This window comes from Humulus lupulus, chromosome 6 (assembly GCF_963169125.1).
Source record: "Humulus lupulus chromosome 6, drHumLupu1.1, whole genome shotgun sequence".
NCBI classification, from domain to species: Eukaryota; Viridiplantae; Streptophyta; class Magnoliopsida; order Rosales; family Cannabaceae; genus Humulus; species Humulus lupulus.
In genome coordinates, this window is record NC_084798.1 from 191,691,076 (window position 1) to 191,713,281 (window position 22,206).

At 33.7% G+C, this 22,206-nt stretch overlaps 1 protein-coding gene across 3 annotated transcripts; it reads left to right on the forward strand.

Annotated features, from left to right (window-relative positions):
- The first annotated feature begins 2,818 nt into the window (after positions 1–2,818).
- Positions 2,819–20,766, forward strand: LOC133782876 (uncharacterized). 3 transcript variants are annotated; one of them, XM_062222304.1, is made up of 4 exons: positions 2,819–2,976; positions 3,121–3,345; positions 4,524–4,791; positions 20,520–20,766. In XM_062222304.1, the coding sequence occupies exons 2-3, from the start codon at positions 3,163–3,165 to the stop codon at positions 4,788–4,790; spliced, it is 450 nt and encodes a 149-aa protein (XP_062078288.1). In that variant the 5' UTR covers positions 2,819–2,976; positions 3,121–3,162; the 3' UTR covers position 4,791; positions 20,520–20,766. The 3 variants fall into 3 exon arrangements, with proteins under 3 accessions (XP_062078288.1, XP_062078287.1, XP_062078286.1); XM_062222303.1 differs by lacking the exon at positions 20,520–20,766 and adding an exon at positions 17,424–17,665; XM_062222302.1 differs by lacking the exon at positions 20,520–20,766 and having other exon boundaries at positions 4,524–4,970.
- The last annotated feature ends 1,440 nt before the right edge of the window (positions 20,767–22,206 follow it).

Genomic DNA, 22,206 nt, shown 5'->3' on the forward strand with positions numbered 1-22,206 from the left:
CCATTCATATTCCACCCCCGTTCCATAATTTGACCATGCTCATTAAGAAACTGAATGCTTCTAGGGGGATTATCAGTAACCTCCATTTCCACAAGAACTCTAGCAAATTGAACTCTTGAGTGCTCCCTAGTAAATTTGTCAACCATTATCGGTTTACCAATCGTACTCACGAGAGCACTAAGACATTTACTTCCCCAATACTGAAGCCCTAAATCATGTAAACGAATCCATAGAGGAACTGAACGAACAAGGCGAACAACACTAAGATCCGCAGTCCATGGGCGAATGATAACAGGTTTCCTATCAAATTGGAGTATACCATTTTCTAGAACATGATCCCTCGTAGCATCATCATTAAATTTGATCATGGTCAGTCCCATTGTCATTCTAGCTATCTGAGCAATCCCTAGAAGACCCCAAACCCTTTTATTGAACCCTTCAAAAACAGATTACTGTTTTTGAAGGATTAGCACCAAGAACCATACAGATTACTGCTGAACTCCAATTCGCTGATTGAATTTTGACCTCTTCAGTATCTACCCTTGCATATTTCCGTCCATCTCTGCATAATGGTTCTGTGAATTCGAGTTTCTGGTCCGAAAAGGAGATCTTACTTGCCGTAAACTGCTGCCATTGACGGTGAGCTGAAGCCTGAAAATCCCCTTCCTCCACCTTATCCGCCCAGGAAGCCGTATTGGAGATCGAAGCAGTTCCCCCAGCTCCCGTAATATCGATTTCCTGAGATCCATTATCCCCTATCAATCGGTCCTCTTCGTTATTGAGATTCAAACCCTCATCTCGAACCTCATTCAATGCAACAGACGCAGGGCCTTCGATCACCAAACCCTTGGTAACGAAACAACATAGAGCCTTCTCCTCCTGAATCAGTAGAGTATCTTGCTCTTCTACCCAAATCTCAGGTTTACGTATCAGCTTCTTCTTCTTCGCCCTGGAAGAGAACAAACCGAGACCCAAACTTTTTGATTATCTACATATTTTTTATATAGAAGAGATATATACATATTTTTTTACTGTTGCTTTTATTACAGTTGTATTTTTTTCAAACAAATTATTTTCTTTTATAATTTTCTTCTATAAATACTTATCAACCTTATTTAATTTTCACACCATTCATTCTTTCTTTTTCAAAATTGTCTATCACAAAATTTATTTTCTTACCAATGGATTTCCAAAATTCTCCACATACCAACTCCCAAAATCCAAATTTTCAATATTCTCAAATTTTTCAAAATTCATCATATTCTCCACATACCAACCCCAAAATCCAAATTTTTAATATTCTCAATTCAATCAAAATTTTCAAAATACTCTCTCTACCAATCTCCAAAATCCCACTGCCTCAAGGAGAGAAAAGAAATTTATTTGCTCGATGCCAAGATGCAGTACGCAAAGATGTTGAGCGAGCATTCAGAGTACTTCAATCTCGTTTTGCTATTGTACGAGGACCAACACGTTTTTGGCAAAGAGATGTTGTCAAAGATATTATCTATGCATGCATCATATTGCACAATATTATTGTCGAGGATGAAAGAGATGCATATGAAAATTTGTTTGATTTTAATTATGATGACGGTCCCGCCGACACCCCAGCAGTTGAAGTATTGCATGGACCTATTTTTGACTTCCCGACAATGCTTCAAAGGAATGCTGCAATTTGTGATAGAAACATTCATCGCAATCTTCGGGCGAACTTGGTAGAGCACATATGGTCAAAATTTGAAAATGATTTTAATTAGCATTTTTTAATTATGATTATGTAATTTTATAAGCTCCTTTAAATTTCGTATAATATTTATTTATATTAATATATGAATTTAAAAAATTGAGTGTGACAATATTTATAATTACAAAATAATGTATTAAATAATAATATGTGTGACATAGTTGACAATTTTTGGGTGGCTTAGCATTGAAGCATTTTTATGAAAAAAGTTGCCAAAATTAATGTTGATGAGAAAAAAAATAAAAAATAATATTTTGAGATGATTTAGACATTTTAGGCAATTAATGGGTAGCTATCATAAGAGTTGTTCTTATATATGGCTATATTAAAGTAGAAATCTAACCGATTAAATTCCAAAATCCACAAATAAACTCGACTGACTTTAAAATAGAGATAATAATTTATAAACATGTTGTAAAACAAAGAGAATACAACTAGAATTATAGCAAAAAGAGAAGAGAATAATATAAGAGTATATCTTTTATTTCATTTTCCCTCATTACAATGCTTCTCGACACCTTTATAATAGGCTCAACGTATCCATATGTTACATGAGAATAAATGACAATATAATTAAGAAGAATAAATCTATCTATGTTACAACCTTTAGGATTGAAGAATAGTTATACATCACATAGATTAGAGGCTATGACTTGTGGAATAATAAGCCTTCAGAATTATATGGACATCCTCATACAAATTTTTATAGCATGCCTATTTGGATGTCCATTTATCAGAATATGCTTCACTAAAGCTTATTCGGAAAAATCCTACCAAAGAAAAAAGAGTACATTTTTATGTATAATGTGTAAATGAAGTTGCCACGTTAAAAAATTTTTGTTAGAACATTTTTTTTCTTTTGGGAAAACAAGTAATTGGTAATGTCCTTACGCCCCTAGCTTAATGCCATTTGAGGAATTTATTGAAACCACATATAGAATGTAAAATAACACGTCACAATGATTTCTTAAATGACTATCCAAGGAATTCAATTCAACCTAAGAAGGTGAGACCATCCCTCAAAAATTTCTTCTTTCTTTTTTTTTTTTAAGAAAAAAGAAAAAATCAATACAGTTAAATACCTCACGTGCGTTGCACGTGTCTCACACAGTTTCACTGAAAACCCTTCTCCCACTTCCCTCCCTGCCTCCGCCATCTCTTTTTTTCTTCAGTCTCTCTTTACCCTTCGCTCAGCTGAGTGAAACCCTAAGACGCCGGGCATTAAATCCCAGGTAATTTGATTCATCAACTCCTTTTATTATTATTATTATTATTAGTCATGTATCATGTGCATAACAAAAATCCAGGAAAATCAGAGTTTGGAATTCACGGGTTTTTGGTTTGGTTATTGATTTATTTGATTATTGTGAAAGCAGCTCTGTAAACCCAGTTCAGCTGTGCAAAAAGGAAAAGGAAAAATGCCTTTGTATGATTGTATGCTTTTGTTGAAACCCCATGTGAAGAAGGAGGCTCTCATGGAGTTGGTTGCTAGGGTAGGAAAACATGTTTACAGAAAAAATGGGGTTCTCACTGAGGTTAAATCATTTGGAACTGTTCAGTTGGGTTATGGTATTAAGAAACTAGATGGAAGGTACTACCAGGTAGGTTTTCTTCATCATTATTATGATTTCTTTTCTTTCTTTCTTTCATTACGTACTATTTTAATTTAGCTGTGATGCTTTTGTGGTTTCATGATTTATCCTATAACCCATTTTGAAACTTCATTTTTGGCCCTTTCTTTTGTTTTTTAAATTTGCATTTATTGATTTTGCTCATAGAAAGAGGATATTAATGTCAATTCTTTGATGCATCACCGTTATTTGAGGTTAATGCCCTTGCTAGTTATTTGGTGGGAGATAGTGGAAACTTTATTCTTGGGATTTTCGGATACATTACTATTTAATATGGGTTGCCCTGATGACACCTCTTTTTATCTGATTAGATGTGCGAGGGCTGTCTGCTTTTATCGTAGTCAATTGGAAGTAATTTCTTGTTGATTTCTGTTAAGTGGGTGTCTTTCACTCACCTTTTTCTTGTATTAGTTCTCCATTGTTAATTCAAGTTTGAGGTTTTGTTTAAAAAATAAAAATAAGAATGAAAGTAATGCCCGCCTAAACATGATTTTAAGTTGAATTCTGCAGATGTAAAGTTCAAATATTTAGTATGTTGTGAGTGAGTGTTAGTGTGCGTGTTCTCTACCTATTCCATTATAAGGACTATACTACAGTACTACTAATGATAAATTAAGAGAAATGCTAAGAAAGCATTGGATTATCAATGTCTCGAGAAGTTTCCGGGCTGGTTTGTTTTCATTCTTGTAAATTTCTAATAGGAACTATCCAAGAAACTCCTAAAAACTGAGAATATTCCAAACCAGTCTTGTGTCCCAGAAACTTTGTTGCTTTCTTCTGTTAGTGGCTTTAATCTTTCCTGTGTTATGTGTCGATGTAGCTGGGATTTAAGTTTAAGGGCTTCGTATTTGATGGATTCTTGGCATTCTGTGGTGGAAGGATGCTCTAAATTTAAGGTGCCAAATGCCTAGAAGTATTAAAATTTAAGCCTCACTGAATATCCAAATAATATACCAGCACTATTTGACTTACATGTAACATATCTGAAGATATTTATCTGAAGTAGGTTTTATGTTTGATTGAATTTTATAATAAAAAAAATTCTTGTTTAAGAAAAATTAAAAGATAAGAGAGTCAATCTTGCTTTGATTGGTTTTTCTTTTCTTTTTATCTTGGACTTGAAGAGATATCTTTTGCACGTGATATAGGGTCAACTGATGCAAATGACTATGATGGCTACACCCAACATCAACAAAGAGCTGCATTACCTTAACAAGGAAGATCGGTTGCTGCGCTGGCTTGTGGTCAAACACCGAGATGCAAAATATGGGCTGGAATTTCTTAGTGAAGAGGACAGCAAAAATGAACTCAGTAAGTTTCCTCGAAGCAGTTTATATGATAATCAAGATGTTGATGAAGACGATGACAACGACGATGAATATGCTGTGGATGAAGAAGAAGGAAAGCAGACATAAGGTTAGTAGAATTTTGTTGTGGTTACTGTGTCTGTTTTCATGCATTGGCATTTTGTTGGAAACCAGGATGTAATTTTTTCATATTTTGGTAACAAGCAAGTGTTATTGACAATTATCCCCATATTATTTGGCTTGTGTTAGAATGTAGATCCTTATAAAGTATTTCATGTTTTTATGTTAGTGATTGATACTAGCTCTTTATTTCTCTTCTATAGTAACTGACAGGTGAACTTCATTGGTATCAATAGTCATTACTTGGTCTTGTAGAATTGCACCCAAATTATTATTTATTTATTAAAAAAAAACAAAGTATTTTTTTAAATTCCTCCTCTTTCATATTCTCACCACATAACACAACTAAAGAATCTAATAGAATAGTGACTTTGTGTTTATCAAAATTATGCAGCCAGTAGAATGAGTGATTGTTTGTGCTATATGGGAAAATTAGGTTTTAACTAAGTATGCTATTTTAAGTTCAGTTTTCTTGCCATTACATAGGTTTATTTAAATTCATATATATATATATTAGATACAAGCAACCCGCTTATTGCAGATTTGCTTAGTTTTATTTATAGAATTTATTAATTATTTTTATTAAATTTATATTAATGTCATATAACTTTTGAAATAAATATCCTATTTTAATTAAATAATTTATTTATTTTTATTTAAGTTTATGTTTGTTCTAGTTTACGAATGTGGGAGTAACAATAAGAAATTATATATTATATGTTTAATGTAATATAAAATATTATAAGTGAATTTTAAATTCTTTCTATTTAAAAAGAAAAAATAATTTGTTGCTAATTCACAGCAGATTATATTATATGTTTAATATAATATTATTGTAATAAGTGAGTTTAAGTTTAATTAAATATTTATTTAAGTTATAAAACATATGATTTTATTATTTTTAAATAATTATCATTGTAAAACATCTAAAAAATATCATATTTTAATTTGTTTAATTATTTATTGTTTAAAAATAATTATTATTGTAAAATATTTTTAAAATATCTTATTTTTAATTTATTTAATTATTAATTATTTTTAAATAATTATCATTGTAAAATATCTAAAAAATATCATATTTTAATTTTTTTAATTATTTATTTTATTTTATTTAAGTTTAAGTGTTTAGAAACTACTCTTAAATATAAGAATATCATGTTAAATATAAGAATATTCCGTTAAAGTTAACCTTAAAAAAATAAAAAACTGTTAAAATCAAGAATTTATGTTATCTACACACTTATTATATAGAAGAGATATATCTCTTCTTCTCTTCTATAAAATAAGTGTAGATATCGAAAATTATTGGTTTTAACCGTTTTTTATTTTTTTAATGTTAAGTTTAACGGAATATTATTATATTCAAAAGTAGTTTGTAAACACTTAAACTTAAATAAAATAATAAATAATTAAACAAATCAAAATATAATATTTTTGAGATATTTTACAATGACAATTATTTAAAAATAATAAATAATTAAAATATAATATTTTTTAGATATTTCACAATGATAATTATTTAAAAATAATAAAATCATACGTTTTATAACTTAAATAAAATTTAATTAAACTTAAATTCACTTATTAGAATAATATCATATTAAACATATAATATAATCTATTGTCAATTACCAACAAATTGACATGCTTTATTTCTAGATAAAAATAATATTTAATATTACATTAAACATATAATATATAATCTCTTGTTGTCCATTCAAAAGTTAGAACAACCATAAACTTAAACAAAAATAAATAAATTATTTAATTAAAATAAGATATTTATTTGAAATTTATATGACATTAATATAAATTTAATAAAAATAATTACTAAATTCTATAAATAAAACTAAGCAAACGTGCATATTGCATGTTACTTGTATCTAGTACATATAAAAGATACAAGCACCAACATTGTTATTTATAATATTTATTAATTATTTTTATTAAATTTATATGATTGTCATATAAATTTTAAATAAATAAATAATATTATATATAAAATAATTACACAAACATATTAAAAGAAAAATTAAACCAAAACATTGTTTATGGTTTTTTTTTAAAAGTATATATAATATGATAATCTATTAGATCACAGATTACTTCATTTAACGTACAAAATATTCATGATATTATTTAAATTACACTTTAATGATTGGAGAATAAGCTTGTTTATTCTTGATAGAAGATAAATGTTATTTTCATTTCTTATGTGACACGACATCTATATTTAAAATATTTGTAATTTTTATTGTTATTCAATATGAATATATATTTATAAATTTTAGATCAAATAAAAAAAAACATGTTTTCTTTTTAAATATAAATGATAATTTTTTTTAAGAAAAACTAAGATTATGTATTATATATCATTGTTATAATGATATTTTATAATATTTAAATTTATATTAATATAATTATTAAATATCTAGTCTTGTATTATATATTATTATACTAATGATATTTTATAACATTTGAATTTGAATTTAAATATATTAATATAATTAGATGTATTTGCGACATAAATATCGAATGATTTACACTTGTCACAAATAAATACTTAATATTTTATTTTTACGGTAAAAATACTCAATGTTTAATATATGTTGAAGATAAATACCTAATCTTTCTTCTTTATCGTAAAAATACCCAAAGTTGCTAAAACATTGCTTTTATCAGTACCTCTTCTGTTGAAGTTGTTGACTGTTGACTCACCAAATATGTATCACTCCTTAATTTGGGTATTTTTGTCCTCAAAATATATATATATTTTTTAAAAATTTGAATTAATTTAAAATGTCTTTTTAATTCATTTTTCAAATTTAAAATATATTTTTAAAAAAAGATATTATGAAATTGACTGATTACAGAGAGACAAATGCCTGTTTAGTCAACATGTTTAACATGTCTAACAGATGAGATACTTACAAAAGAAATGTTTTAATAATTATAAGTATTTTTGTCGTAAAGAAAAAAAATTAGGTATTTATTTTTAACATATATTGAACATTTGATATTTTTGCTGTAAAAATAAAAGATTAGGTATTTAACTGTAGCAAGTGTGAATTATCAAACAAATATTCCGTATAATTATTATATATATAGTTTTGTATTAAATATTATTATAATAATGATTTTTTATAATATTTGAATTTATATTAATATAATTAATAAATATTTATTTTTAATTAATTTTAATAGTATATTCCGTTAAATATTTAAAATATTTTATTAAAATTAATAAAACAAATCATTAAAATTAAGAATTTTTGTTATTTACAACGTTATTTACACACTTTTTATATAGAAGAGATATATGAAAATAGAGTTGGCAATTACTGCAATGGTGTTGTATTCGGATAACACATTAATAAATGTGTAAAAAATGTATTACACACATGGATCCATTTGAAACTATTATATGAAAGTGAAGCCTTCTATCTAGTATTATGCATTGTATAACATGAAACTATGAAGGGGAAAAAGAGTAATAGAATAATGACTAGTGGTGGGGCTTCTCATGGAAAGAGTGCCATGGAGGCAACTATGCACTTGCCTGTCTATCTATTGAAAATAAATATAAGAACCGTTAAATATCTGAAATATCCTCTTAAAGTTAACAAAAGATTATGTTAAAACCAAGAATTTGTGATGTCTACACACTTTTTATATATAGAGATATTAAGTAAAACTTTTCTATAGTAATAATGTTGTAACCCACATATTTTATTACTATGAGAATGTTATAATTTAATAGAATTATATCTAAAAAATATTAGAAATATACCCATTTAAATCTAAATTAAATAATAATTGATAAAATATGTCAAATTCAATATATAAACATTGATAAACGAAAATAATATAAATGTATAACTACAATATATATCTATATAATGTTGAAAATATACAAAGTTATTTTACAAGTATAAATTGATAACTAATTTTATCATGAATTTTTAGTATTATAAGATAGCATATATACATATATATTTAATATTAATACAATTAATATTGTCTGGATGTATATTTTCTAAAGGCGTGACCAAGAAATATTATAACTTCTTACAACGTGAAGTTTATTCCTATTTATAATTGATCTTAAATTGGGATTAAAACTTTTTATGGCTAAATGAGAGTTATTCTAATATAGAGTAACACCTTATGGAGGTTTTATGGAGGTTTTACAGTATATAATTAGTTGAACATCAAATAGATTGTGTCTATAATAAATATTTATTATATTTAGATGTAAAAGAAAAATAATTCAAAGAAAATAGTATAAGTAATATATTATATTTATATATAATTTATCTATAATGTATAAAATCATTAAGCGTGCTAATATATATATATATATATATATATAGTTTTTTTCTTTATTTTTGTTTGAAATCTTGATGGTTTTCTGAGTTTAGAGCCGTATTTCATCATATCTTACCGATGAATCTCTATTTCAGATCATGGCAAACGAAACCTCAACTACAAGTTCTGCAAACTCTAGTGCTCCTATAATATCACCCTTGTCACTTACTCATTTTTCATCTTTTCGTGTAAGTCCACAGCCAACAAACTTGACTTTCTTTATGAACTATCATATGTTCTTGAAGAAAACAAGATTACCAATAACAACCTTCCTTTGATTCACCCATACCAAATCTTCCCGAAATCCATTACTCCTTTTACCCGGTCCATTAAAGCGCTCATCAAACCATCCTACAAAGCCCCAAAAGAATATATCCAAGCTTCAAAATTCAGCGAGTGCCAATTGAGACCTACTCCTGAGGTCTAATTCGTTACTTTACAAATCCCTCCTGAATTTATTCCCGAGTGGATTGCGCAAGAATTCACCCATATTCATTTTGGTGCCATTCGCTTAGCTATTTCCCTTCATGGCCGAAAGGGCCTTCCATTTGGTTGCCGAATGGGTTTGCTCAACACCCAAATGAGGAAATACCAACATGCAAGCATTGCAACCATCGAAACCACATTAAACGCAGGAACAGTAATAACTACACTGTTTCCTAACTTTAATATGTCTCTCAAAGACAACCGCTTGACTGATGCTTTCAAAGTAGAGGTCCAACTTTCTGGAATTGACCAAGATCTTACTTCCATTGGAGCTACTCTTCACTACCAGATGACATACAGACTCCAAGATCACGTTCTGGATCTTTCTTTGCCAACAGCTGAAGAAACATTACTGGTCTCGGTAGACTTTACCCAAGTTCCAACATGCACTCATATTCCAAGGCAAATCTCTACAGATGATCTTATGAAGATTTTGCCCAGCTCATGGATAACAAACTATGAGATGCTCCATCAACCTCAAAAAGTTGTCCAGACTCTTACTGAACCATCTTATCACAAGAAAGAAGATGGCTCTGTCGAAATAATCTTTGACAAAACTCAAACAAAGACTCCCAGTTGCTTTACCACCCAGTATATGATGACTTCTGTCACACCAGCTGATGTGGAAATCCAATCCTTTGATTCTCAAGACATGCCTATTTATGCTTTCGAATCTTCAGATGGACATATGTATTGGGATGTTTGCGATTGCAAAAGCTGCCTAAAAATAGAAGAAGACCTTTCAAAGCCAAAGCTACGTCCTAGCTCAGGAAAACGAATTAAGCAACAGCTAGATCAAGGAGAAAAAGGAATAGGATTGTTAGGCCAACCCTCTGGAAAGTTTGACTATATATAGTCAAATATTCTGCTCCCAAAGATTTACCTGACTCTCCTCCAGAACCAACTGGATAAGACATTGAGCTTCCTCCAACAGGCTCCCAAGAGCCTCCACTTTCGGCTCCTCAACAGAACATTTTTCCATGCTACAAAAAAGCAGTAAAATGGATGCAACATTATGGAGAAGCTTTTCCTGCTCAAAATCAGTCACAACAAATTCCACAAGTATGTATGATGACTACTACTGATTATGAATCAGATTTTCCTCCTCTCAAGAAATTTGATAAACAAGACGACCAATGTACGGTCTCTCACCAACCAAAGGTTCAAAACCCCACAACCAGGAACGCGGACGGGTCTCTTAAAAAAGTATCTCCGGCTGAAGAAGTTCTCAACTGGCAATCAAAAAATATGATTGCCCAAAACAAGGTCTTAAAGCAAGTTGAGTTACAAAATACCAGAATAGAGACGGCAGTAAAACAATCTCAGACTACTGTCATCGATAAACTCACTGCAAAGATCCAACAGATTCATGAAGAGCTTCTAGCCATCATCAAAGCAAACTCAGTCCCGATGCCAGTATTCCTGGCAAAAGAAGTCGAGATGAAGAGCCTTAAAACTCAATATGAATCCCTTAAGAACCGGTTCTGCCAACAAGAACCGACAAAGGCTCCTTCAACTAGCCATTTGGGAACCTTGTCTCCGTTCGGGATAACTACGACGCCAGTCCCTTGGCAGTTTGCTACAATACCAAAAACCTCCCAGCCTTTTCCTATTACTGGATCTGTGCAAGAAGACTCTGATGTAAGATTAAGACGCATGCTTGATGAAAACCAACAACAGAAGACAAAAAAGGGAAAGAAGAAAGAATCATCAAGCCAACCGACAGACGAACTCAAGCAACTTATAGTTCATCCAGCCACAAATCCTCTGTCACAAATGATTCGACATACAAGCACTCTCCACATCGCAGAAAATGAAACAGACTCAGACGATCAAAGCTCTTCGGCTAGTTCAGACAATTCTTCAGATGACTGGTTTGAAGAAATGAGCTCAACTTTTGATGATACTATACCTAGTGATCCCGAGAGCTTATCAAGTAAAAACTTATCCAGCAATGACGATGGATCATTTCCACATCTGATGGTTCAACCTGCTGAATCAAACTCACAAACCGAACCAATTATCACAAGTGAAGACGAAAGTGGAAATGAATCAACAACACTACATGTTCCCCAAAAACGAAAGAGTAAAGGTTCAAATTTTCAAACTTTTACTTTAGATGACCTCCCTCCATCAAAATGACGTGAAATATTCCAAGAGTTTTAGGCTTGGCTCAGCCTAGAATCACAAAGACCAGAAGCACATACAAGAACGATTCTCCTCAGTTTTGTTTCCCGTTTTACAGGCACCCTACAAGACTGGTGGACAAGTCTGGGCGATTACAGGCAAATGACGTTTTTATAACTTCCATCTGTCACCAATGCCCTGACCTATTTGTATATTGAATTCTGCGGACAGGACCCTCAAGTCACTGAAAGACTACGCGCATAATTCTTTAAACTAAAATGTTGTTCAATGGATAAGAGAGATTTGGAGAAGCATTACAAAAAGATGACTCAACGGTTCTACCAAATAGGTGGAATTGATGATCCAAATCTAAAACAGACTTTCCTCTTTTCCATACCAGAACCACTAGGAGAAGAAACCTTCAGACTTCTCTTGGGAACAGGAAGAACCCTAGCTGATGCTATGATTGGAGAAATGTATCAGCTAGTTCTAAAGGCATTGGAAAGGATGTGCTCTCAGCACAAATTTATCCAAGAATTCATGAAACAATCCAAGAATCTCGGAAAGGTTTGCAGCCAAAAGGACCTACGAAGCAAATGTCCATAAGAATCAACATGTTCTTGTCTTCCAGAAAAAAGAAAACACAACAAAAGGTTTAAAACCTTTAAGACCTTTAAATCCTCAAAAGAAAAAGGACGTCGCTCATTCAAGTTTCTAAGGAGGAAGCGCTCTTTCAGGAAGAAGTCTGACAAATGTTTCATCTGTGGCGACAAAGGACATTATGCCAAGCAATGCCCCAAAGGGAAAATTGTCAAACTGATCTCCCACATTCAACAAACAATGGACATATCTCTCGAAGAGAATGACCTAGAATCCATCTTCTCTACTAATGACGAGATAAATCCAGAATCCCTCTATGCATTCGAACAGCAGAAGGCTTCAGATGAATTCTATCACATGGCAACTATCAATATAATACAACCATCACCAATCATCTCCATGCAGATCCTCTCTACAAAGTATGCTCGGCCAGTCAAAGTAGCAGCCTTCTTCGATATAGGAGCATCATACACCATGTTGAACCCTGATGTTCTCCCTCCAGAATATTGGAGAAAAGAAAAACAATTCTTCCATGCTGCAAATGGAAGCATCTTCTGTACAGAGCTCATCAGTAAACCAATTAAATTACATTTCTTCCCAGGATGCTCTATCATTCATAGAGTAATTGGCTCAAAATTACCAGGGAAGGATCTAATTATTGGTTTTGATGTCTACACCAAGAAAAATGGTTTACGAATCCTTCCTAGAAGCCTCGGCTACAAACAACATTTTGCTCCATGGGAATCTATACCAAACTATTTTCTCATGCCTCCTGATCCATTCTCCAAAGTCAGACAACAACTCATAGAAAATTCCTGTGCCACAAATCATGGCGAATTCCTCCAAAAATGTGAACACTCCCTTTGGAAAAATCATCAATTCTTCATCAGTTTACCATTTAAGCTCAATGAAGATGTTAACCCTACCAAGGCAAGTCACCCAGGCATGAACCCAGAGCATCAGAAAATGGCAACTGAGGAATGCAAAGAACTACAACAACAAGGATTAATCGAACCAACCACCTCTTCATGGGCATGCCATGCTTTCTACGTCAATAAGAGATCGGAGCAGAATATTGACGTAGAAAGCACCTCCGATCTCTTATTGACGTAGAAAGCATGCCATGCTTTCTAGACAGAAAGGAAAAAAGTGTTGAGGAACAAGACAATGCCATTGGTAAAGGTACAATGGTGTAACCATGACATTGAAGAGGCAACCTGGGAAACAGAAGACAAGATGAGGGAGCTGTATCCTCATTTGTTTTAATTTTCGAGGACGTAACCTTTATAAATTGTAGGTATTGTAATGTCCCGCGTTTTCGGGTACCTTTAAACGACTCGGGTTGGGATTTTTCCCCGAGTTAAGAATATTATTTTAAATAATATTATATTTGTTTGTAAATTATTCCATGAGTTATTGCTAGCCAAATTATGAATTTTGTGATTTAAAAGTCAAGATAAGACTTTCGGTCCTGGACCGACACAAAAACCCTGATTGGGTAAAAATCTCGGAAAATAAAATGAAAAGCAATGGCAAATATATTTTGGGCATAAAATACATTCATAAAAATTAAAGTTTGGTAAAAAATAATAAACCTAAGATAAAATGGAAATTTTAGGGCATTTTGTGTTAAATGCTTAATTTTACCGAAATGGGGAATTTTATTCCATAAATGGACCTTAGGTAAAATTTTATTGTGTGATTAATTAAATTAAATGTGAGAGACATTTAATTTAATTATTATGTGTTAAGTTTTGTTTTTAAAACTTAAATAGAGTAAAATGTATAGAAAGTCAATTTGGACTTTTCTTCTTAGGAATTATTTATTAACCTTTATATAAAAGAAAATATGATCACATATATAATTAAAGGGGTGGCCGGCCATGTGGGAAATTATTTGGGTGGACCAAATGGTTTTAAGTTTAATCCCATTTTATTTAAATATTAGGGATAATGTTAAGTGAGCAAGTGGGTAGTAAAACACTTGAGTGTTTTAGGTGATAATTAGAGTTGTATAAACTCTTCTAACCCCCCCCCCCCCCCCCCCCCCCCCCCCCCCCAAACGACTCACTTTCTCTCTTTTACTATCATCTTTTTGAAAACTCTCTCATGTTTTCTCTCCACCTTCAACCTCAAGAACACTAAGGAGGCTTGGAAGCATTTAAGCCTTGGTCTAGGAAGGGTTTTCCCTAAGGTAAAAGTTTCCATATATTAGACTTTTGTAAAGTTTTAACCATAGATTTTTCATTAGCTAATTATCTATGTTGTTGGGGGGAGTTGGTTAGGGTTTTTAAAAGGTTTTGAAGGAGCCAAACTGTAACATCCCAAATTTCCTAATGAGGCTTAGTGCTTGGATTAGGGGGCCGGGAGGCAATAACTGTGTTATTATGTGAATTATATGATAATATAATTATGCTTGCATGCTAGAAATATTAAATATGTGTATGTGGCCTGTTTCTTATAAGAATGGTATTTAATAATTTGACCTATTCAGGGTATAAATGCAAAAATGTGTTTGTGTGATTGAGACCACATTATTATGTGGATATATTTGGGTTACTCGACGTGAGGTGATCCTGATGAGCAAGTTAGCGGAAAAGTCACAACGAGGTTTTAAACCCGACACGGGGTGAGCTTGGGGGTATTTTAGTAATTTAGTACATTATCGGGAATTAGTGGGTAATGGGAAATTATTTGGTAATCATGTGAGAATATTGGAAGTAACGGGAATTATAGGACGTAAACTGTGAATAGCGGGGTATGAGTCAGAGGACAAAATTGCCCTTGAGAGCACATGAAGAATAGGCTAAGGGCAAGGGGCAATCTGGTCATTTCTGCCCAAGGTTTGGATTTGGTTTATTGGGAACATTCTAGATGATTCAGGAACAAAAGAAAAGAGGATTCTCAGTAGCTCACTTCTCTCTCTTACGTTTTATACTTTATCTCTTGGAGCTTTGGGTGGCTTAAGTCAATTTGAAGGAAATTGGCTTGGAAGGGAGGCTTGAAACTAGGGAATTGTTGGGAGAAGATTGAAGCTTGAGTCACACAGTTGAGGTAAGGGTTTTAATTTGAATTCCTCATGTTAGTTCTATTGAACTATTGAGAACTATGGTGTTTTGTATGTATGTGAGTTGGGAGAGTGAATTTAGGATGTGTTGATGAGTTGTTAATTAGTTAGGTTTGGTTGCTGGAAGGAAGTATATTGATTATGGAGATTTAACTGGAAGATTGGGATATAATTGGGTGGTTTCTTGTTGGGTTCAGCTAAGGAAAAAACCCAGAAATTCTGGGTTCAAAGGGCTGGGCCGCGGCTCTGTTCTTGGTGTGTCGCGGCCCTATGGAGCAAGAAGGAGCCAGGTGGGCTCGGAGGCAGAGGCGGGCCGCGGCACCTCAGGGGAGCGCCGCGGCGTGTGTTTGGTTTTCCAGGGAGGCCGAGCCTCTGATTTAGAGGCGAGCCGTGGCATGGGTCCTTAGGGCTGCAACCCTTAAGGGGATTTTTGGCCCTAGGGGTGTTTTTAGGTCGGGAACTTAACCTTTTGGGCTCGGGATCGATTCTACTTCCGTGTTGGGTGGAATTCGATGTCCCGAAGGCTAGGACTCGATCTGAGAGCCTTTAATCACTCGTTGTTGATGGAAATCCTTATTATGGTTGTGACTAGGTCATCGCTAAGGGCTCGAATCAGGGATCGTACTCAAAAGGCGTTGCTAGTAACTTGCATTCGGATCGAAGGTAAGAAAACTACACCTAGTATGTGATTGTGTGATTAGGGCTTAGCCCAATGATTAAAAATAGACATGATTAAGGCTTTGGCTCTGTTAAATGAGCATTATTATAATTATGTTGTTGAATGTCTGGTTAAGTACACTAAAATGCGCATGATTATGATTATGCCTATGTATGTTGTTGAGTGTATTATAATACATTGTATTTGAATCTATGTATGATAAATGAAATAGGTGATTGTCAGTTGTAATTAGAGAGCTCGGTTTATAAACCAGGGGATTATTAGGATGTTAGTTGGGATTGACTTATTAGTCAAGGTTACGTTGGATTTTGAGAGACTCGACTTATAAGTCGAGGGTCCTAAAGCTTGGACTTGTAAGTCGAAGGCTTGTAAGGCTCGACTTATGAGTCGAGGATCAGTAGGACTCGGCTTATGAGCTAAGATTGGCATTATGCACATGGAGTGTGGGACACCATGGCTAGGCCACCCTGGGAGTGCGACATGCACTTGACTGGCTCGGATGCCATACAAATAAAAAGGAGTGCGATACACACTCGTGTAACCTTGTGGTTGTTAATCTGTATATCTGATTGGGAAAGTTCAGCTTATAAGCTGAAGATTTATTTGTGTTATCTGATAAAAGGTTGGCTTAATAGTCAAGGTTATAACATGCTCTACAGACTCGACTTATTAGTCGAAGGTTAAAGGATTCGAATTTTCAGTCGAAGATTGAAAGACTTGACTTATCAGTCAAATGATGAAAGGATTCGACTTATCAGTCGAAGATTACGGATCCGACTCATCAGTCGAAGGTTATAAATGCGACTTACCAGTCGAAAATCAAAGACTTGACTTATTAGTCAAAGGTAAAGCACTTGAATTATCAGTTGAAAGTTAAAGGACTCAGCTTACCAGTTGAACTCTAAAGGAATTGACTTACTAGTCAAAGGCTGATGCACTCAGCTTATTACACGAGAGTTTAAAGGCTCCACCCAGGAGTTGAGGGCGGCAGTAACGTGCCACACGTTGACTGATAGGGTTAAGCCAATCCAGAAGCGAGATTTACTTTTGAATGCTTCTAAGGTCGCCGGAAATGTTAGCATCACACCCTCTTGGCCAGCTTTAGGGCCGATTGTATGAAAGATGGAGATAAGCTCTAGTGTGGCTCTGTAGCCACTCAGATAAGTTAATTGCATTAGTAGGATTACTATTACTAGGCATGTTAGTTGTAAATCTATGATATGACAATGTACTGCTTATAAGTATGATTATGTTTTCTTGCTGAGCCTCAGCTCACGGGTGCTAGTTGGTGCAGGTAAAGAAAAGGAAAGGTTAGATCAGCCATGAGTTGGAGGGCTTCAGGGGTGGAGTGTACATATGCGGCCTGCTCGTCCGCCACGGCCGAGGTTGTCAGTTGGAACTAGGATTGAACCCTGATTTTGCCGCCTAGGTTGGCTGTTGTATTCGTTTTTGAGTTTGTAACCATTTTTTAATTACAATGGAATTTCATGCATGGAAGTTAAACATTTTTAATAAAATTGTTTACTATGATCATAATTTTTAGTACTTAAACCTGTGGTTAGTTTAATTACATAGTTTAAACTCAAATGACTTGTTTAGCAAGTCCAGTATTGGTTTTAAATACACTTGGTGACGAACCCTAAGTAGCAGGGCGTTACAAAAAGCTAGTAGGAAGATCCACACCTTAAGCAAAAACACCAAAGAGGTAAAAAGTTTACTTTTATGGTTGTTAATGTATGATTTTTAGTTTTAAGCATTATTTTGTATAGTTAATGCCTAAAGTATCTCATTGGTAATGTAATAAGGTTATGGTACTTGTTTTATAATTTTAATGATGCTTGTGTGTTGATTTTTTTTTGAAATAGGGATCAAAACCCCAAAGAGTTTTGTAGGAAACCTTAAAACAAAATACATGTTTTGAGCTGTGACTTCCAAGGGGTCAAGCATCAACTGTATATTGATTTTGTAAAATTTAATTATACTGTGATGTTATTGAGATTGAGTACATAAAATTGAGCTTTTGAAATACTAAAAAATGTTTAAAAATGAGTGAGTTATGCTATTTCAAAGTTGAGGTAAAAAACAGTTTTTTCGTATTCTTAATTTCGAAACCAAGTTTGGACAGCCATTGTATAGGGCAAATGAACCCAGTTTTTTCTAAAATTTGGTGGACATATTATTGGCATAACCTAGTATTCCACTGCAAAATTTGGTAAGAAAATATTGGACGGGTTGAAAGTTATTAATTGTCAAAGTTTGGAAAAAATAAGAACTTGAAAATAAGGTCATTTTTACCTCATTATTGGAAAATAATTTCACCAATAAAAAAATGCTGCTCATTTTGACCTAAGATTTTACAAAGACCTAAATGACATACCAAAAATGAAATTGGGAAATTTTGGTAACAATTGGGTAAGTAAATTTAAAGTTATGAACTAATAAAATATGTAGTTAAAAGTGTGAAAAATAAGCTTTTCATACTTAGTGTAAAAATGAGATTTTGGAACTTAAGGTAAAAAAGTAAAATTTTGTTTATTGCAAGATAAAAACTTGGTAAGTCTTGAAAACATATTTTGACTAAAATTACCACTGAGTATAGTGTGAATTATTTTTTATTAAGGAATTTTTTATTCTTTTTAAAATAAAAGATTAATTTATTAATAGTTAATAAATTAAAATAGGGTTTAAAACCCTATATTTTGATAAAATGATTAAGTGAATTATTTTCTAGTAAGTAAACTTGATTAATTGATTTTGGAAAATTAACTAGTCAATATGAGAAATTTTTAATGGTTTTCCTAATTAAGATATATTAGGCTATTTTTCTTAAAACGATTTTTAGAGATTAAAACCTTAAGAAAAGTAAAAGGAAAATTAAGAGTTTATTTTCTTTAAAAAAATAATTAAGGAATTAATTAGTATTTTCTAGATATAATACCGGCTAAAATCTTCCATATATTTAACCAACTTGTTGAAAGTACATATCAATAGCGATGCATTTAAAGAACAAGATTTTTAGCGGATTGTGGAAAAGTACTATTTCGATACCCGAGCCTAGGTATCGAGACCATAGGATAGGTCTCCCCGAGACTTAGGGTTTAGTCTCAATTTTTTTTGTATGAATTTCCTTAATGGGTTTAAAAACCAAAGAAGGATCATTAATCCTTACAAATGATTTTTATTAAAATGACCAAATTACCCAAAATAATAATAATGAATTATGAGTGTCATAATTAATCCGAGTATACTGTATGGATAACTACAGTATTGACTAGCGTAACTGGACTAAACGTTGGAGGGTGAAAACCTGCTGAGTGCTAAGGACTCCAAACAAGTCAACTTATATTGTGTGGCTGCAACATGAAACGATTATTGCATTGTATGTTAGTATAGGGACCCATGCACATATATACACTGTCGTAGAAAGTTGCTTAGAGACGTTAGTCTAGTGAGTGCTGATTTAGAAAAATATGAACGATAGATATTCGTCATATCCTAGACGGCTGATCCCCGTCACACTGCTTGATTTTATTGTGTCCGGTTTAGTACCGCAATGAGTGGCTAAGAGGTGAGGATTGCTGGTTAAACCTAGGGGCGCCAAAATGAATAGGACCTAGGGGTCCTCATGTTTACTTAATCAGTGAACGGTTAGAACCCAAGCAAGTGCTCTGATAAGTTATTCCCGGATAGCAGTCGTGAATATTGGTCATTCAGTGAGAGTGCCTAGAGATACTAGGGGTTGCCAAGTTTAAGTGAGGCTGAATACCCTAGGGGCAACTGCTCACCAGCACCACTGATTAACATAGAAGTCTTTGTAAAACCGTGTAAATTCGATTACACTCTTGGATAAGTAGCGATGCCGTAGGTAACACGATAGTTACCCTTTATGGGGATATTTATTGGCTAGATCTTAGCGTTAAGACTCGGTTCTCTCTTACAGATTAGCATTTATGTTGGAGGGCGTGTTACGCCCGAATTGTTGGAAATTGTCGAGCGTTGGTCTCGAATTATATTGTGAAATAATCTATCTGCTTGCTCTGGGATTTTCTGAGTGCAGGGATATATTTGTTGATAAGATATAGTTGTGAAATAATCTATCTGCTTGCTCTTGGATTTTCTGAGTGCATGTATTTATTTGTTGATAAGAAATAGTTGCGATGTAATATGTCTGCTTGTTCTGGAATTTTCTGCGTGCAGGGTTTTATCTGTTTATATGAAATAATTTATCATTGGTTATCAAGCATGACCATAAGTTTGCCAGGACGCTTTTGCATTCTTGAAAATGATTGTGTAGGGCCCGAATGGATCCGGAACTCGAATTCTCTGCATGCTTTGTTTTAAGGTTGAACTTACTAAGCGTTTTCGCTTACCTAGTTGTTTCATGTTGTAGGTAAGAGCAAGGGCAAGGCAGAGCCGTGAGCGTTGGAGTCTACCTTGCAAATGTACATGTGGACCGACCTTTTGGGAAGCCGTTTTATTTTTGGAAATATTGTGTAATTTTCCTAAACTAGGCTCACTCTACTCTTTATAAAATATGTTTGAAATTAAATGTTAAGTATGGCCATACGACTTTTTAAAAAGTTTTTTTTATACGGGTTTTTGAGACATTTTGTTGAATGAAAATATTTATATTTCCACATTATCGAGTCTTGAAAATCCAGGTCTTTACATGTCCCATACTTGGCTAACCAATCTATATCCAGGATCATACTGAAGTCAGTCATAACCAACTCTATCAAAACAACTGATGAGTCATTTCCACCATAACCTAACCCATCTCTTAAAATTACCAATAGAGTATCACATTCTCATCACAACATAACCATGCAATCTGCATAACAAGTTTATGCTTCTCTAGATGCAATAAACAAAGAACAACATGACACCAAAACCAGTCAGCATAATACAAAAATCAGAACTTGAAAGCTGACCTGCCACTACTGAGGAACCAACCCCAGTCTCAGTCTCAGTCTTAGTCTCCGACTCAGACTGCTAGAGTCGAGCTATTCACCCCCTTTTCTCATCCTTCCTTCGCCTTGGGCAATCCTTCTTGAAATGCCCAACCATTCCACATAAGAAACATGCCTTTGCTCGGCATTCTCCTAGATGACGCCTCTTACACCGAGTGCATTCTAGGCGGGGTCCCCAATCCTTGTCCTTGCTCAATCCAATAAATGGAGGTATCACTGTCTGAGCTCCGCGCTCTCTGGCACTCTCCTTCTCAATCTGATTTCCTGTGCTCTCAATAGCAAGAGCTTTCCCTACCACCTGAGCGTAGGTAGAGATTTCATGCTCTGAGGCGACCCTAACACCTTGAGCTACTCTGGGATTATATCCTTGGATAAACCTTTCCTTCCGAGCTACATCCGTGGGTACCATATCAAAAGCAAACTTGGCCAACCCATTGAATATGTTAACATACTCGGTTACTGTTGCATTTCCTTGAACGAGGTTCAGAAACTCATTCATCTTAGTAGTCTTGACTGCATCACAATAATATATTTCATTAAACAACTGCCTAAATTCTTTCCAGTCCATCAAAGTTGTATCTCGTGTCTGGGATACTACTTCCCACCATGTCTGGGCATCATCCCGCAATACATATGTAGCACAGATCACCCTATCGTGACCTACCACCCCCATACTGTCGATGATGGAATAGATCATGCCCATCTATTGCTCAGCTCTGAATGGATCTAGGCCTCCCTCAAAGACTGGAGGGTAATATTCCTGGAATCCTCCACAAAGAAATTCCCATATATTCTCAACCCTAGGCTGAGCCAATACTGGTGCCACTCCTGGCATAGCAAAGGAAGAGGTGTTCCCTGACAAATTTTGCTGCTGTTTCAAACACCTAATCTCTTCCTCTTGCCTCTGCAATCTCAATTGCATATCTGTAAACACTTGCTGGAAATTCTGAGGGGCAGGTGAAGAACTAAAATCATGGTTGTAATTCCCAGCCTCGATATAACCACCACTAGGTCTCATTGTAACACCCTGGTTACTCCAAGACTGTTACTGTAAGCTTTAAACCGTGCTTAACTCGCAAATCGAGTTCTTTGGTTATAAACGTGCAT